Here is a 20,026-nt window from a genome sequence, read left to right on the forward strand (position 1 = left end):
CCCATAATCCAAAAAGAAACAGTCAACAAGCTGCTACACCACACAGACACGTCTCCGTGGGGTCAAATGGGATCCAACCAAGAGTCCTGAGGGAGGTGGTGGAAATGCCACTTTCCATCATTTACCAGCAGCCCTGGGAACTAGTGAGGTCCTAGTTGACTAAAGGTCAGCAAATGTGATCCCCATTTATGAGAAGAGACAGAGGAGCAGTGAGAGTCGAGGCCTGTCAGACTAACCTCAGTGCTGGGAAGGCCATGGAACAGATCACCTTGAGTGCCACCATTCAGCTCATGCAGGACAACCTGGGGATCAGGCCCAGCCAGCATAGGTTTGTGAAAGGCAGGTCCTGCCTGACCAACCTGATCTCTTTATGTGACCAGGTGACCCTCAATGGATGACAGAAAGGCCGTGGATTCCATCTAGGCTGATTTTAGTAAAGCCTTTGGCACCATTTCCCACAGCATTCTCCTGGAGAAGCTGGGTGCTCGTGGCTTGCAGGGCTACATCGTTCATGGGATAAAAACTGCTGGGATGTCTGAGTCCAGAGAGGAGTTGTGAATGGAGTCATGTCCAGCTGGTACGCAGTCACAAGTGGGGGGAGCCCAAGGGCTCAGTATTGGAGCCAGCCCTGTTTAATGTCTTTTCTGATGATGTGGATTAGAAGATCAAATGTCCACTCAGCAAGTTCACAGATGACACCGAGTTGAGTGGGAATGTTGATCTGCTGGTGACTCTGCAAGGCAGTCTGGACAGGCTGGATCAATGGTAAAAGTTGGTCAATGCCAACTGTTGAGTTTCAACAAGGCCAAGTGCTGGGTCCTGCACCTGGGTCATTGCAACCCCAGGCAGTGCTACAGGCTGGGGGCAGTGGCTGGAAAATTGCTCACTAGAAAAGGACCTGGGGATGTTCATCAACGGCAGCTGAACATGAACCAGCAATGTGCCAAGAAGGTGGCCAAGAAGGCCGATGGCATCCTGGCCTGGATCAGCCAGGTGTGGCCAGCAGGAGCAGGGCAGTGACCGTCCCCCTGTACCCAGCACTGCTGAGGCCACAGCTCCAATGCTGTGCTCAGTTCTGGGCCCCTCAGTGCAAGAGAGACATTGAGGGGCTGGAGTGTGTCCAGGGAAGGGCAACGGAGCTGGGGAAGGGTCTGCCACAGAAATCCTATGAGGAGTGGCTGATGGAGCTGTGGTTGTTTAGCCAGGAGAAAAGGCAACTCAGGGAGAAGCTCATCACTCTCTACAACTGCCTGAAAGGAGAGTGCAGCCTCTTCTCCCAGGTAACAAGGGACAGGACAAGATGAAATGGCCACATGTTGGGCCAGGGAGGTTTATGTTGGGTATCGGGAAAAATTTATTCACTGAAAGGGCTGTCAAACACTGGAACAGGCTGAACCACTTCCAGTGAAGTGGTGGAATCACCATCCCTGGAGGTATTTAAAAGACATGGACACATAGCACTTTGTGATGGTGAACACAGTGGTGTCAGGTTAGCAATTGGGCTCCATGATCTCCTCCTTTCCAACTTCAATGATTCCAGGATTAAAAGTCACTCATAGATCAGTCATTAATTTAGCTCAATATGTTTCTTTTCATGGTAACTTTCTAATACCACCTACACAAAATGTACACTGTTAAAAAACTAAAATTAATATTCTGTTCCCTCAATGAAAGTTAACTACTGTAACATTATTCATTTTTTGCAGATATTGGATCCTGTTAATGGCTTGAACAGGCTGAAACTTGGTTGAGCACTTGTAGGCTCAAAAATCAACACTTATATACAGTCACAAAAATCCAAGTTGTCTTCCTCCCAGCACTCCTCCAAAAACCCACACTATTTCAGATCTTCCAGTTAAGCTAGAAGTTTTGGATTGTGATAAATTACAAGGAAACAGAACATTCTATACAAAGGCAACAAAATCTTATTTCAGCTTCATTAGTACATCATCTTTGATAGCACATATCATGTGAGCTAACAGCTCAATTCAATGTTCAAGTTTTTTATCTAAAGGAAAAGAAAAACCCCAAACCAAAAACCTCAAAACCACAAACCAAAAACAAAAGAAAGAAAAAAATCCAACCACAAAACCACCACACACCCTTTACTGACTTCAGCTGAATTTAGCTCACACATCAGATCTGTAACTGCAGCAAAGCCAAGTTTATGCATATTGTTAAAATAAAACCAATCTCAGACCTCAATGAATTAGCAACAGAACGCATACTGGATCACAACAAAGCACAATACTTATCAAGGATCAAAGTATGCCTTTTTTTGGGATTGTCCTTTTATTTTTAGTTGCCAGTCCTAAGTAACTAAGATGTGTATTGATGAGATTGGAAGAACCATTGTGCCACCCTAGTCCAGTTTCAGTGAAGAAAGGTGGTAACTCTACAGAGATGGCTGCAATAAACCTTTAAGTTTACAAGCCAGACAAACATGATTGTTTTTTAATTTTTCTTCTCCATACGGCTCACTAAAAACTCCTTTTCCCCATTATTTTTCACTGTTTGCCAAGTTCATATTAAGCTAAATATTAATGCATGTGTTTATTTAGTAAAAAGAAACCAAAACTACCGAGAATGACCCCTAAAACCCCCATATAAACTAAAGAATTATACAAATTTATCTGTACTATTTCCTTTGTCCCCCACTGATATACCACATATTGGACCAGAAGACTAACATTTTCAGTTAGGCACCAAAGTAGACAGTCTTACACCCTGTTTCAGGCTACTCTATTCAGTGAGACCTGTGATTCTATAAACAGAACAAGAATGCCAATTCCACAAACAGAAGATTATGATCACATACCTACAGGAGCGTGCACAAGGGGGATTGGGGTTTTTTAATGGTTTTTGAACTAAATATCTCAAAATACAATTTAAAAAGTGAAATTTTGTACACTTTTAAAACTCACTTCTTGAGGACTGTAGTCAATCAACTTTCTGCATTTTAGATTTAGGATTGTTGTATTTTTTGAGCATCACCATGGCTGAAATGATGTGCATAAAGATTAACAGAAAAACCTAAAGGGCCCCTTTTCTGGAGGTTCCTAACAGAATCTGGATTCAAGACAGACAAGAATAAACATTATGCCTTATTACTCAATTATTCTTGCAATGACTGTGTTTAATATCCACAGTGAACTTAATATAAAGAAGAGTATCAGAAGAAAACTGCTTAGAAGCTTTAGTCAAAAATTTACAAGTAACATTTCAATAAAGCCTTCAAATTTTATGTTATTTCTCCTGTACACATAGGTTTATGTTCAGCCACCAGTAAGTTCATTAATATATTGTTTGATTGCATCATAGGGTAAAAGAGTAAAAACAGCATCAGTTGAACCTAAGATATATTTACTGCAGACAAAACAAAAGTATCAAATGCCCACTAAAGCTGTCCGGAACAAGGCAATATATAATTTACTAATTTGTCCACAGGAAATGTGATTTTGAATTGCAGAGAATAGTATTGACAGTAAATGTAAAAAATAAGCAAACTATACAACAAAAAACTGATGCACACTTCCCCCAAAAAACCCCAAACTAAAATCCATAAACTACCACACAACCAAGAAACTCCTCTAAACCCCAATCTCATCAGTACATCCCAAGTGTAAACAAAATACTTCATGGAATAGAGGCTTGTTTTGACAAAAAAGTACAACTAGATTCTGATGTCAGATGGAATGATGCCACATGCATCTATCTTTAGTGCCATCACTGATTCGCTTAATTAACTCTTGAGAAGCATCTACCTCACTTCCTCCTCTGAGCAGCCACACCATGACCTGGATAAGAGAATGAGTTTAGCTGAAAACAGATAATCACAGAAAAAGCTGATATATGGCTTATAACATAACTCCACAACAACTATGCATAGCTTCAGCTACAAAACCCAGAAAGACTGCTTCAAACGAAATCTGTAAACAAAGCTTGCTTTCACTCTTCAAACTCCACCTCTTCCAACATCCTTAACCTCATTAGGCTCTGCTGTCTTCCCTTACTCACATCCCATCTGCCATGACAAGTTCAACAACCAAAATAGAAATATTAAGACTGACTGTAGCACCAAGAACTGGGGAGTACCACTGCTGACAATAGACCATCCCTAGGTACCAGTGTGATGAGCTCACATTACAGCCACACTTTGGAATCAGATGAGAAGTCAGTGTCTTAGACTCCTTTCCAAAATCAAACTACATTATAAGACATGCTTCCCCAATGGAAATAAGCTTCTCTCTGTTTCTATCTAGTTTCCTCTTCTCAGTTCTAGCTTGCTCAGAAACCCATAATTACAGTACACCAAGAGTACAAATATAGAGGATGATTTCATAGACAAGGAGCAATTTCTTCTATTTTGAATAGGATTCCCTGCTATTATGAATTAGCACTCACCATATACATTTAAGAAACGTTGTCATATACTGACTGAAATGTAATTACTGTATTACACATCCAGTAACCTGTCAGAGCTTCATGAAATTTAAAAAAAATTGCATAAATATGATCACAGCTGTAAGCAACAACCAAGAAAACTGATATATGTTAACCAGGTATTCCAGTAAGGCAGATCCCTGGATGAATTGCTGACTACATACCACACTGTAGACTACAGCACAGTCATTTGGAGAGCTTACTCAATGTAAGAAGGTCATGGAATATCACAACACAGGACTAACTTAAGTATATGAAACAGACCGCAAAAATGTAGTAGGCTGACCCTGGTGGGTCACCAAGCGCCCACCAAAGCTGCGCTACCTCTCCTCTCCTCAGCTGGAGAGAAAATATAACAAAAGGCTTGTGGGTTGAGGTAAGGACAGAGAGAGATCACTCACCAGTTACAGTCACACACAAAACGTGATGCAGAGAAACAAGTTTAATTGCCAGTCAAACCAGAGTGGGATAATGAGAAATAAAAACAAAATCTAAAAGTTGCCTTTACCCCACACCTCCTTCTCCCTGAGCTCAGTTTGACTTCTGATTTCTGTACTTTCGCCCTGACTTCAGTGCAGGGGGCAGGGAAAGGGGGCTGCTATCAGTTCATCACACACTGTCTACTCAGGGGAAGGGCCCCTGCTCTAGTGTGGGGTCTCTCCCATGGGATGCAGCCCTTCACTAACAGCTCCAACACGAGATCTACCCATAGGCTGCAGACTGCTCCTGTGTGGGTCCTCCCCACAGCATGGGGCTCCCTTCAGGAACAGGCTGCTCCAGTGAGCCCATGGGGCATCCACACAAGTTCTGCCAGCAAACCTGCTCCAGTACAGGCTTCTTTCTCCATGGTGCCACAGGTGCTGCCAAAAGCCTGTTACAGTGTGGTCTTCCCATGGGGTCACAGCCTCCTTCAGGCATCCACTTGGTCTGGCATGTGGTCCTGCAGGGGATGCAGGTGAATCTCTGCATCCCCATGGACTCCAGGGGCTGCAGGGGCACAGCTACCTCACCATGGGCTGCAGCAGGAGCTGCAGGGGAATCTCGCCTCCAGAGGCTGGAGCACCCCTGCCCCTCCTTCTGCAATGACCTTAGTGTCTACAGGGCTGTTCCTCTCACATACTCTCACTCCTCTCTTCAGCTATTGCTGTTCTGCAGCAGTATTTTTCCCTTCTTCTTAAATACACTATTCCAGAAGGACTACATCTGTACTGATGGCCTTGGCCTTTGCCAGCTTCTTAGAGCCAGATGGCAGTGGCTCTGTGAGACATGGAGGAAGCTTCTAGTAACTTCTCAAAGAAATCATCCTTATAGCCCCCCCGCCGCTATCAAAAGCCTGCTATGCAAACCCAGTATAGCAACTTAATTGCTTTTTTTAATCATAAGAAAATTCCATCTAAAGAATAAACTTTTTTTTTTTGCTAATAGAGAAACTTCAGCCCCTTTACAAAATCTACATTAGATATTTTCCTATCTAGATATAGGATATATATAGGATATATATTTTCTATTAGATATAGGAGCTACATTAGATATTTTCCTATTCTGCCGAGAAATCATCTTATAGAGGATCATTTTAATAGGAGGAAGGGAGGATGCGGTATCTCCAGCATTGGATGTTTTCCAGACATGGCTCAACAAGTCACTTCTGACCTGATTAAGCTTTAGCAACATTTGTGTGCTTTCAGCAGAATGGTTGGATGGATGACCAACCTTCACTAAGTACTAGGTTAGATAGATAATACTAATGACACTAATGGCTATGGTTGTGAACTTCAGGAGGAAAACAGAGAAAAAACCCAAACCATGTCTAGATTACTTGTTGATTCATGGTTCTTTGTACTTCCAGTCAACTTGGGAGCCAAACAATGCTGAGCTGTCTATGCAGAAAAAATCAACCTTTACTGCTGTGAGAAGAAAGCTTCCCCTGAGCTAATTACTCAGGTGTTTTTCAGACTCAAACAACTGTTTCTTATTATTTATTTACTAATTGCTACATTTGAAACAACATATTCGAATCACAAAATCAGTTACAGATGGTTGACATTCTTTAAAGAAATCACAACTCTGAAGAGCCAAATACTTCTCTTTTGGTTACTGAACTGTTGTGCTATGCAGACATACTGTATGACAGAGCAAAATATGGTATAAGCATCTGGCATTCAGATACTACAAAGTAAAGCATGGTATAGGCAGAAAATTTAGTAGAATATCAAATGACAGTTTTAAAGCATGGTTGAGACTGACATTGCTCAGCATCACTGAAACTGAGTATATGAAGAAACATAAGCCATCTTCCAAATACACTGCCACTGCTCACTTCTTTAATCACATTTCCATTAAATTCAAGACCTACATACACTGAGTAGGTTCAGTAAATCTAGTAGATCATTTAGTACATGTGTCACATCATCCACAAAATATTTTGTTCTAGAAATGGATCTTGCTTGGGTATTTTAAAGCACATACACATCATTTTATCAAACCAGCATACTTCCATTTGGAGGAAGCAGCTCCCAAATACCAGCCAGATGCAAGTGCAGATGACCTTTCTCTTTTGAGGTGAATGCACCAACGGAAGTATTTGCATCCCAGCGTTTATACAGAAGGCTCCCCCCCTTCTGCTGACACAGCAATCGCAGTGGGCTTCAGAGGTAATCACAGTAAGCTTCAGAAACCAATGACTACACAATCTAATTAGGAACAGCAAGTATTGTTGGTTTTTATTCAAACAAACAAAAGGCAGCTACAGGATGCAGATAGGTCCTGATATGACACGAAGAAACATTTACCAGTAAGAAAGTACAAAGCAAGCACACGGCACGAGGAAGGAGGAATCAGCAGCTCTTGCACCAGAGATGGGACTCTTGCTAACTTCCACAGGGGCCTATACACCAGAATCTATCCAAAAGAAAGCAGCAGCAGCAGCACCATAGTTCCCCAATGATACAAATTTGCTTTTGGTCAACTCCTAACTGCAAAGAAATGGGGAGAAAAAACAGGTATAAAGAGTAAAAGGACAAGGACAAGTAGAAGGACAAATGGGTACTCTTTAGATGGAAGGCTCAGAATAGTGAATGCTGGAAAACATTCCTAACCCTTCACTTGAAAAATAACAAACTAGAAAATGCATGAGTTCAGGATATGAAAAAAAAGGATGGCAGGGTTAACTGAAAAAAAGCTTCTATTCCAGGAAGATCCTGCAGATATTCAAATTTCAAAAGAAGTAGTTTCCAGAGAAAAAGACAGCAATCTTAAATAGAACTAGAAATATGTACCAACTGTTCATTGTCACATTTAAAGTAAGAACTGAGCACCACTGAATGCAGCTAATGGGGGCCAAGCTTAGTAGAGATCAAGATGTTTCTTCATGCAGTGGACAGACAACCAGTGAGACAGACTCCCTGCCAAAGCAAGCAGCCAGTGCTAAAGGGGGCTTCAGGCGCAGACAACACAAGTCTTGGAGGACAGTCAGAAGCCAGCAGAGTTCTCAGAGAAGAATATTTGCTTGAAGAGCAAAGAGATATGCTTGTCCTGCTTAGTCTTTGCAAGAAATTTGCTCCTGACCACTACTAGCAACAAGACACTTACCTGGACCAGGCACCTGGACTCAGTTTGTATAAATGGGGGAAGTTTCAAGTGATGCTGTTAACAAGCTCTCTTACAAAAGCAATGTCAGCAGGGCCCAGCAGTCACTAGGTTTTAAAACTGAACATCTTGGACATCTCAAACACCTCAAGAACAGCAAGAAGAGAACAGCATAGCTACTTCTACTGCATCCCTACTGCCAGTACTTCTAGTTTTTATCTCCACTTCTATCACGTATCATCTTCTGACTTTTTTCCTTCACCTGATAATTTTAAGTATAGTTTAGATGTGTTACTCAGAAAGATACCTCTATTATAAACAACACAACACTATCATCTGATTCTGCATTGCAGCCTTGCTGTAGGATCTACCAGCACTAATCTAAAATGCTGGGCATCAACACGAGCTAAAGAGCCTAATAGATTTGACAAATAAATATTTTCTTCTTGAGCAGAAATATTGCCTCAAATGGTATGCAAGATTTATACTAACCTAAATGAAAACCTACTAGTCTTAATGAAGTGCAAATGAAAGGACTGTGGTATAAAGCACAGTGTGACAGCACCAGTTGCTACTGCACTGCAGGCTGTTTATATTAATTTAATATAACTCTTTGGTGTTTGCTTACAAGAATTTGCATCTTCTTTACTCTTCTGCAGTTTGCAGAACAGCCAAGATTTTTAGCTGGCAGTCAGGAACTGAACTGCATCCTATACAAGAGAAGAACACCTTTTATCTGAAGTGTATCTTGCAGTTTGACTAGATGAAGAGAGACAGTATGTGCATAAATACCTGCATACAGTAGTTGAGGCTGGAAAGTTTTAATCAACAGTGGGCACGTAACTGAATGGTAGCACTCAGTTTTTATATACTTCAGTAAAGTATTCTAAGGTCTCATAAGTTCATGTCCCAGCTGCAGGTAAGGGCTATAATGATCAAATATATTTATCAGGAGAAATCAGAAAGAAGTCATATAAGCTAGTTAAGAAGTAAAAGCACCATGCATCAGAGAAATTGTAGGTCTACTTATACCTTCACCTTTGTCTTTCACATAAAGAATTTTACAAAGTTATAGGAAAATTATGCAAAGAGCCTGCATCCAAATTATGGCAAAGTAAAAATCATCAACACCAGAATCACCTGTATTTCAAATAAATTCCATACAAACACACATGCACAAAACAAGAGCTGAACTGTTTGTTGTGAATATAAAAGACTTCTTCCCATAAACTGATTTATATAAATGTTATCCATGACAAAAGCCAGCAATTTTCACTTTATTGCCACTCCCTCAATTATTTGGTAAATTACTTGTTACCTTAGCTTGGAAACCACTTAAAATCCCCCTTAGGTTTCAGAGAGCAAGCATTTTGAGGCCATTTTAAAAAGGTCAAGTTTGCCACAGACAGGCGCCTACACTTCTACTCCAACAAGATTGCGGAGCAAAGGAATCAGTTACAGTTCATCCACAATCTCTGAGTTGCTCACCATCACAGCATACACAGGATTCAAACTGTAGCTGTCAGCAAAAGCTAAACAAATAGTTGCACCAGAAGAAAACAAAGGCATCCCCCTTCTGCTTCCCTGCTCCCTACTCCAACACAACACTAAAACGGAAAGTTGGAAAATGGGTGAGGCTGATTGACTGATTCTTTTTTCCTGGGTATATTACCACATAAAACTGAAATTTAATTCATTAAGAAAACAATGAACTCTCCAACTTCCTCAACAAATTTGCATAACACAAAGCTGATCATGTCAGGACCTGTCTGACAGCGTAATAAAAAATGGGGACAACTTTGAATTGCAAACAATTTTTAAAAGCATGCAATTAAGACTTCCTTTGACCTTATTAACAAGGATGCTAAAATGTTAATTCTTAACTAACTGTTTATGCTAAGGTCTGTTTCACATTTTCTCTTCCTTATGCCTAACCAATGTCTAAATTACCAGGATATTGTTAAAAATCCAATAGATCTCTTTCCTGTTATTAGTCATTACAGGAAAAATAAAAAGACAAAGCCAAACCCTCACAATCATAATGATTAACAGTTCTAACACTACAAATCTGGAAGTTCCTGCCCTCTGTGACTTACTAATTATTTGGTCCCAAAATCTTAGGTCTGCTTAGTTTTAGAATTAAAATCTCATAAAAAGTGAAAACATGAAATACCAGTTATGAAAGAGAATGCTTACTTCAGTTCAAATGTTATACTCACTGGCCAGAAGTAAGTGATATACATGGTCAGAAATTAAGTGTGCATGTGTTTAGAGGCCGAAGGTATAAAAATGAAGCACAGGTCCATGCTGATGATAACATAATTCTGTCAAAAGCAGCATAACAAAAAGCTCTCAAAAGTCTATCCACACATAAACTAGGACACAGGCAATTTTAGCTTAGTCAGGTACTTGTGTACAAATCCATGTAACTACAGAATCTGCTATTAAATGTTTTCACTGAAAAAACAGTGAAACAGTATTTAAAATATTTCACTGTTAAATGAGTACAATTCATTATGACCCAAAAACCATCACTGAAGTCAATGGACACCTAAAATCCAGTTACAGCACAGTATTACTTTTTTCTGCAAATGTTTTCCTTATATTTATAAAAACAGTCTCTAAAGATGACATAGAACACACTTCAAAGCAACTTTGTCACAGCCTTTAATACATCAGATTACACCTTTTTAAGGATATATATTTCATATCCTTGACTCATGAATATCCGTTTTTTAAGGATATATATTTCATATCCTTGACTCATTTAAAACTGCAGCTATCAGTTTTAAAAGGTTAAACTAAATTTAATTTAATTGCATCCTCTGAATTTGTTTCCAGCTATGAAGATAAACACATGCAGTGCTCTGGCCACATATAAAGCTGGCTGCTCTGGGAGTGACAAAATTTTTGCAAATAAAAATCACTACTGAATTATTTGTTCATTGGACATTTAGGTCTGTTAATCATATCAACTACACCAACAGCAACACAGGAAGACATTTCTCTTTTACTGTATTTCTCACCATTCTAAAGAGACTACATGAAATGTTGCAATCACAGTAATTGCTGAGGACTTGCCAACCAAGCTTTTCAAATAAGTACAATGAATTAGAAAAAATAACTGAGAAGTAAGATCCAAAAAGAAAATATACCTGTGAGTTGCATTTATTTCCTTTAATCAAAGAATTCAATTTTGCCTGCAAATCCAAGATTCTCTCCTTTCAGATGCTTTATTCAACCATAGATGTCTAACTTGATAACATATCAAGTAAAAGCAAAAAAGTTTACTTGCAACAAGGGAATCAGAAAGGTAAAGGCAACCTTGAAGTTGTAACACGGTTTAAAACAAATCTGTGTAGTGCGGACAGACTTCCAACAAAGCTCTCAACAAATCAGAACTCACTGGAGATAAACTAGCAATAGTTAATGACCTTTACTTGACTTTCCTATAAAACAATTCAGCAGAAAAAAACCTGGCTTCACAACCTCGGTGTAATAATCAGTAACTACACTGAACCCCTAACACTGATCTAAGTTACCAAACAGCATGTCAGAGACTCAACAAAAGAGATCTGGTCTTTCACTGTGACGCAGCAAAGCCTCGTTAGCAAAATTAAAGCGAAGTCCAAGACTGTTTTCAAGACAGCTTTGTCTCCTTAGCAACTGACATGACCGACAGGCAGCATACTGGTAAAAGTCTTACTTTACAAGGCAGCTTTGTATTATTACTTTGACTTAACCAGTAATTTAGAATACTTGCCTGAAACACAGCCTGAAGTAACTTAGCTAAAAGCCAAATAAAACAGCAACAGAGTGAATCCCAGAAAACAGACTCCAAGAAGCACTTCAGGAGGCCATGAAACAGCGACACAGCTTAGTCACGCCTTACAAAAACTTTTGTTCTCCAAATAAAACTCCAGTTTTATTTCGCAAAAAGCAACTATGAGGTACCGTTTTCACATTAAAACCAAATTTCCCCCATGCTGTAAATGCCTATTCAAGTGCTTAACAAAAAATACAGTTCATCTGGTAAATTTCCTGAAAGAGCCTGACATCAAAATCAGATGCAGCAAACTGTTTGGGGGACAGTGTCCAGCCAGTACCTGGCATCTATCTATTAACTTTCCAATACAACATTCTTCCAAGAATTTTTTTCACATCATGCTAACCCCCCCATGCTGTTAAATTTCCCCTAGACACAATTCTGTCATTCTCTGGGGCCAACTACATGGTACTTTGGCCAAATCTTAGGGGCACCTACCAGAGGACTGCTACTCACAGAAATCTCCCATAAATTTCCTGCATTCAAGCAAGTGAAATTTTCTTTATAATTTACATGAGAAACTGAGTCAGGTAAATAACAGCATTTACATAATCACTCACAGCTTGTTGTCATGGGGAGAGGGAAAAAAAAAGAAAAAAACACACCTTAAAAAAGGAATATTTACTCAAATAGCAAAAGACAGCAAGTTCCACCCACCATTATTAAGTTTTACTGCACAAGTATATGAGAAGTGTACAAACAATAAATGCAAGTATGTTGGAATGTATAAAAACACAAGGACACAAATTAATATGAGAACTGAGCAGCTATCAGTTTTAAAAGGTTAAACTAAATTTAATTTAATTGCATCCTCTGAATTTGTTTCCAGCTATGAAGATAAACACATGCAGTGCTCTGGCCACATATAAAAAGACGACGAACATCCCTAGTTTTGGATGACAGATCTCTGTTGCTGTTTACCTCATTTTTGTTTTTCTTTTCTTTGGTTGGTTGCAGAGGAGAGGTGTCTAGTCTTAATCAAGATTGCCTGTAACTAAGACTAGTTTTAAGAGTTAATCTTGTACCTCAGCCTGAGCAACACCTCTTGCTCTCCTGGGCATCACCCGCTCAAGCGCCTGCATCCAGTGCTTATGTTCCATACAGGAAAACTTTTGCTGTCTTTGAGAGCAAGAAGAACTCTGCTTTACTTTTACATGTGACTTAATTTAGGTCCTGATGTTAAATATTTCAGCACTCTCAGTGCTAATAAGTTACTTTCTCTGAGGGTTTAGTCTAAAACCAGACAGAATGAAAAATCCAATTTGCTTGCTGTGTCAGCTTTTAAAAATTTGCAGCTGTTGTGTCACAATTGCAGGGGGAAATTGAGCAAAGTATAAATGGTGGCTTTACATTTTGAATTTTAAAGCTACTGTTATTTTTTCATTTCCAGAAGGAGAAAGATAAGAGATTAGGAGATGAATCTTTTAATAGCTGGTATGATTTTACCCAAACATGCCACCGATCAGTTCAACAGCATTTACACATTAGAAGCTCCTTGCAAAAATATGATGTAGTAGTGCTCAGTCTTACCTCAGGGGAATTTTCAAATTAAGATGCTTTTATTATTTTACTGCTTTCTATCAAGCAGGAATTTCCATCATTAACTGAAGGGTTAAGACTATCCTGTGCTACAAGCCAGATGACTACTAAAAACCCCACTACTGTAATTCTTTGCTATCTTCCCCATACAGGGAAAAAAAAGCAAAAGGATAAAAATCCAGAAGACACTCATCTTGTTTTATATCAAATTCTTGTTTGTCTTTAGAAGTCAAGACCTCAGAAAACAGAAGTAGTTCCACAGCAGTGCAATTACACTCATAGAGCTTAATGCTACAATTCTAACTCAAATTTAACCAGAAGAAGTATTTAATATGTAGAATTGCAGAAGCATCTTTTTCTAAACATGAAATTCTGATTAAACCTGTATTCAAATACTCTTCTTATTACTAATCACAGATACTTTAGTAGTTTAATTATAAAATACTGGTTAAGACTTTGTCACAATTACAGCTGTCAACACAATAAAAAAATTTCAGATAGCCAGTAAGATAAAACTGATCTCAAATTTGATTCAGGAGATAGGAAAGCAGTGCTACAAAGCAGTACAAGATACCTAAAGCACATAATCCCAAAATCAGATACTACAACGCATGAAGACTATTTTTATGAGAGATATGTGAAAGAAAAAAACCCATGGGAAGAAGAAAGGTTCAGATCAACAACTAATTAAAAAAAAATCCTCAGAGAGGATTTAATTATTAACTTCCAACTAGGTGCCACAGATGCTGTATTTTCCCCAGTTCTATGTTCTTCTGAAGATAATAAATGTCAACATGCTTATAAATTAAAAATACCCTATTTGTGAAAACCATGAGATATGTTTTTGGTTTACCTGAAATCATATCTCAAGTGCTTTTTGGAATTGTCTTAAAATCACCTTGGTATAGCAGGGTACTGAATGCATGGATAACATTGTTTCACCAAACAGAAGGAAATGTGTGCCACTGCTTTCTCTGATGCCCAGTCTCAGTGCTAACGCAAATGAGGCACATTTGCCCTTATTCTTCCTCAGCCCTTTCAAAGATACTGAAATGTTCAGTAGAACTGCGGATTCGAAAAAATTTGTGTTATTTTCTTTCTTAGGACTCTTCAAAGTAAGAGGTAGAAGGAAGAATACACACTTAGTAGTACTGTGACTGTCTTCCCTTAAATTGTCAAAAACATACTACAGCAAGCTTTCCTTTGAAAGTGTTTTAACTAATGTTTTTCCTTGATACTAATGATACTTGTGATACTAATTTCACTGTGTCGAAATGTTCTGACACTGACAGTGTCCCCGGTACCATTTTTTCATAGCTTTTTCTAGGGAGATCTTTGATCTTTTGAGTATTCTCCTAAACAGTCAAATCATCAATATAAAAATGCAACTGACTTGACATATTACAAATAGAATTTAGCAACTAAAGATCTTCAAAAGTGGAGAAGCCCATCAAAGCAGTGGCTACAGTTTTGGCTTCCAAAAATGCTGCTATTTTACTGACCAGCTTGCTTGAACTATAGAACTACAAGCATAAGAAGTCATATTGATGACTCTGAATACACACTTCACTAAATTAAGGTATTCAATAAAATATGCAGCTGTGGCTGCTGCTTTTCCAATGAACATCTTTTGTCCTTGAAAACTAGGATTACTTCGGTGGGAAGACCAAGGGGAGCAGAGGAAATTGGTGTAGTGGGTAGTACCAATCAGGGGTAAAAACAGAATGCAAGAGAAATTTAACATCATCACTGGATATTTTTTATGTGTGACATAAGGAAATTTAAAAAAGACAAAACCAAAAATCGTAGCAACAAACTTCCCTGTTGTCTTAACACTAGTTGGTTTTGTAACACCCAAAACCATACCTCCATATGGAGCACGTGAGAAATGTGTAACAGCAATCTTTTTTTCTGCCAGATGGATAAACACCTCAAAAACACCCACAAATACTAATGAAAACCACCTTGGCCTCCTTCAGGAAGTCATTCAACACTTCACAGAAAAAATAGGAAGTTGTTGATAAACTGCTTGCAAGAACTACTTCCTGTAGGAAAAATAATTACAAGACTTGTTTGCTGGACAATCAGTTAACTTTTCCTCACACTACAACAACAGAAGAAGTATTACACAAGCTCTGTAAGAATTAAAAGCATAACTCTAATTTAAAATGATACAAGAGTAATTCTAAAACTGAGCAAAATTTGTTTATTCTTTCTGCAAGCTGCTGTCTGCTATTCCCATTGCACATTATCTTTTGCCTCGAGAGCGATTCCCTATCTTTCTGCACAGTTCACTGAAATGTCAAGCAGCAGCTGGCTAACAGGAAGTGGTTAAAAAGCAATGCAATTGACATCACCACACAAACCAAGCTCGGCTTCTTTACTGTATGTTTAAGAATGGGCTACATCAGTGAGAGATGACTCAGATGTGACCACTTACTAACCAGCAAGTCTTAACTTATGAGCTCCACTGAAGGAGCAGTATCACTAAAAAATAGTTTTACCAGCTGTACAGTAAGCAGGCCTTAACCCACTGCTCAAATTCATCACTAAGGGAAAATGAAACTCAGCATTACTACCCATAACAGTGAGATGAATGCTAATACGTGGAATTCTGGCAAATCATATGTTGGGCATTCATACATAAGGGGGTCTATTTATCCAGATGACAGTCTAATTTACAAGAATAGTTCTGATTCAAACCCTATAGTACTGTCCTCACCTTCTTTTAATGTGTATGGCTACATGGGGTGTGTGTATAAAATATTTGGCCAAACAACTCAGTGTATATGGGAGAGAAAATACTTAATCATCTGTGTGTGTATTTATAGAGATAGATGCACAATTTTCATTTCTTTGCACAAATTACTGTGTTTGCAGTGCTTGACCCACTGATTAGTGGAAGTGACTGTAATTCCAGAGTGTATTAAGTATGGTACTCAATTTTGTATTATTCTCTTTGTACTGTAGCATATTATGATAACTATAACCATAGGGCTTACTGACATCTGGAAAGAATCTAATACTGTTACCTATTCTGCAAAGATGTTTTTAGAGCCTGATTACCAGACTGTTCATGGAGCTAGTGGAAACAAGGAGTGATGCAGCCAATGAAGAAAAAAAGCTGAATACTTGAAGAGACACTAAAAATCTGCATATGGTAGAAGGAACCACATTAAAGGTGATTTAGAATCAGAAATCTTAGTACACACATTTCAAGCAAATGTTTAAGGTATAACCAGGCAAGATGAGAGCTTTAGCAGGCTTGTAGGTGTGAACTAGAACTTACCACTCATCACTGAAAAGAACCTTTAGTATAAAACTTGCTACTCAAAACTAGTCTTAAATTTCTTTAGGCTTCCTTTACATACAGAGCAAATGTTGTGCTAGTACTTTAAATGCTTTTTACAAATCTCAAAAAACTCCAATGAAGTTGGTGGATCTTACCTGCATATATATTAAGCAACCTTTTATGAACAAATGTTCTTCAAGTGTGAACAGAGCTGTCCTCATTAGACTCTCCCATACCAGAGTATCACCCAAGGAAAGCCAAAAGGAAACAGCCCATTACACTGTTTAAAATCTCCCAAGGTCAGCATGTGACCCAGCAGGGAGAGGTTCAAAAAGCACAGCCTTTATTTTTTTTCCTAACAACCTGGTTTGTTTCCACTCCTTTCCCCTTCAAGACACATCCTTCACAGCTAGCAGCTCTTTCAATCATTTACTTTGGATGTCTGCTTGAGAACAAACGATCTTGCTCATGCAGATGAGTTTGCCAGACTTGTGTGTACTTTCCAGTCTCAGGCTCTTTATTGTTCTTGCTGAAACCTGACCCTTTGAAATGGATACCAGGACACCAAGAAAGGACAAAAAAACTTGCAAAAGAAAAAGGAAAGATTTTTGTGGTAATAATCAAACTGCAGAAAAAGCTTTCCAAGAATAAATCTTTCACTCTAATTTCACCTGAATGAGCAAAATTTTAAAAAATTCATTGGAAGAGCAGGAAGACATTTTTTGTCTCTTAAACTCTTTCATCTTCTGTAAAATTGACAGTGCTATCAAGAACAATTACTTGTGGCAGTAAAACTTTAAAATCAAATATCTATTTTTCATGCTTCATAAGGTGCTCTTTAAGAGCCCTCACTAGCAGTCAAAACAAAAGTTTGCTTTTCATTTCAAAACTCATTCTGTTCTTTTCTCAAGGTTCAATGAGCTACACTTCTCAAATGGCATAAATTACACAGTTCAAAAAAAACCTTCTACTTGTGCCTGCTGAAGAGCTCATATTCTAGAGCACACTGATCTGTTAAACTTCACCAAAGAAAATATCACATCTTCAAGATCTGTAACTAATGCTTATTTTCACATTTCTAACAGAGAATGATTGTTCTCAAAAGGGAACCTCCAGGCTCAAAAATTTTCAGACAACTACTGCACCCTCTTTTTGGGTGCAGTAAGAGTAAAAGAAAAGGCTAATTTCTCTGTATGGAAATACCACAGATACAGGAACAAGAAACATTTTTAAGAAGTTCTGCAAGTTCAATTTTCATTGCACACAATGTAAATTTGTTATTATTTTTGAAGCTACAAGCTCAACTATTTCAATCAGATGCAGCTATTAATCACAGTGTTTGAGAGGGAAAGGTAGTAATAAATACATTTTTCTCGGCTGAAACAAGTTTTCCATAAGTAACACTGCATTACCTCTCACCACCCTGCAAATGACATATAATGGGTTATTTAGAGACTTGCTGTTAAATAAAAAGTTCAAAGTATAGTCAAAGTATTTGAGGGCAAGTTATGGTCTTGGTGGGCACATTTTCAGAATGAAGAACAAGTCCCTGCTGTTTTTGAAAACTGCACAGAATAAAAGAAAGTGCTTCCTGATGGATTGGGTGTCAAATGGATGGCACATCTAACTTTCTTCAGCTATGGAAAAGGTGATACTAATTTCACTGTGTGGAAAAGTTACACCTCTAGGAAGATGAAACAATGTTAGAAATTCTGAAATTTCCTCTTCATTGCCAGGAATGTAGATGAGTTAATTTACAAACACAAACACAGTAATCAAACACATATGTTAATTACCTCAGGAAGAGAGAGTAGGCAAAAAACATTTTGGTTGTGTATTTAAACAATTGTCTTTAATCAAAATATTAGAAGTCCTGACATACTGTCACTACAATACTCTCTAAAGTTAACTCTGTATTTTTACATCTGTATTATTAAAATGAGGTAAAATGTATCTTGACCTGCATGACAACTCTAACAATATTCAGCAAATCCAAAAGTCTCATTGTTCAAGAACAACTATGCTAATTTCACTGATTTTTTTAGTACACAATATAATGGGTAACATTCTTTAGATAAGATTAAGATAGGACAAATATTTACAGACTACCCTACAGTTTTCAGAATCAGCAGAGTTGATATGTGAGAAATACTGAACTGGTAGGGTCCTCTACTTAAAATCCCAAGCATGTTTTTAAAAATACATATTCTAAACACAGTGAAATTTACTGACATTCTAAGATGGTAAAAACATATATATCCCAACAAAAATAAAAGAAGAGCCAGAGATACAGCTAATTGAAAAGAAATTTTACTTACTTAAGAAAGTATCTCTGTCCAGATGGTGTCTTAGCCATCTCCCAACCTGGTGGCAAAGGTACATCATCAGGGATCTCAAAAGAAGACTGGCGGAGGTGTTGAGAAGATGGAGCTCCAGGTCCAGTCACTACTCCAGAGGGTGTAAGTGTCCCTGGAGAAACAGCTCCCAGCTGCAGTGATGCTGGAGAGGAATGAGCCCGGACATGCTGTGGGGTCAGGGCTCCTGCTGTCCCGGCATCAGTGCTGGCCTGCCAGGAGTGAAATTATTTTTATTAAGATTCCTATATTTCAGTAGAAGTGCAGCTGTCAGAAGACATTTAACTTTAAATGAACGTTTCAGTAGAGATTCATAGCTCAGTTGTTCTAAAGTTCTGCTTATTTTCCAGTTGTAACTGTTCAACAAGCCTCCATGTAGTTTGGTTAAAAACCCCTGTGCAAGTCAAGAAATATTAAGTGTACGTGTTGAGAGCCCTTAGTTTTATTTTGAAACTAAAGTTCTTACTCCTAACACAGGGTTAAGAACAAACCTGCCTGCAGTCAGCAGATCTCATGCAGTGCATTGAGTGGTTTGTTACTGGACTGCACCCACTCCCTACCATCACACCCACTTTCTGCTGGAGGAGTTAATTTCCCACTGTCCTTTTCAAGTGGGGGTGTGGGGATTCAAGTAGATGCACACGCCACACACCATCCCACCCCCCAGACCGTAGGGGTTTAAAAGATCACACAAAGAGAAAAGCAATAGTGAAATGCCAACTGGCAGCAGCGAGTTCCAATGGAGGAAGACTCACTAATTCAACCATTAAAAAAAACCTAAACAAGAAGACTGAACATAACATTTCCTAATAACTCGAACTTTTGAGGGTATAAAGAGTCTGTCCATGCTTGATCCAAAGCAAAGCTTCAGCAAACAGTTGAACCAGTCAACCAGAAATGACTCACAAACCCATTCACTGGAGTCACCACTCATAAGTACACAGAAAGTCCTTGCCAGTACTAAATACACATCCAACATGGAAAAGG

The 20,026-nt window shown here is 38.6% G+C and overlaps 1 protein-coding gene across 4 annotated transcripts in view; it reads right to left on the minus strand.

The window, feature by feature from the left end:
• YAP1 (Yes1 associated transcriptional regulator) overlaps positions 1 to 20,026 on the minus strand; it is an 89,135-nt gene that overhangs the window by 66,308 nt on the left and 2,801 nt on the right. For all 4 annotated transcript variants that reach the window (XM_071434197.1, XM_071434196.1, XM_071434198.1 and 1 more), the window contains exon 2: positions 19,004 to 19,251. In XM_071434197.1, coding sequence (XP_071290298.1) covers positions 19,004 to 19,251 — 248 coding nt within the window. The remainder of the gene's footprint in view (positions 1 to 19,003; positions 19,252 to 20,026) is intronic.

This window comes from Agelaius tricolor, unplaced genomic scaffold (genome assembly GCF_023055355.1).
Source record: "Agelaius tricolor isolate 1412-34295 unplaced genomic scaffold, bAgeTri1.0.p SCAF_9, whole genome shotgun sequence".
Classification (NCBI taxonomy): domain Eukaryota; kingdom Metazoa; phylum Chordata; class Aves; order Passeriformes; family Icteridae; genus Agelaius; species Agelaius tricolor.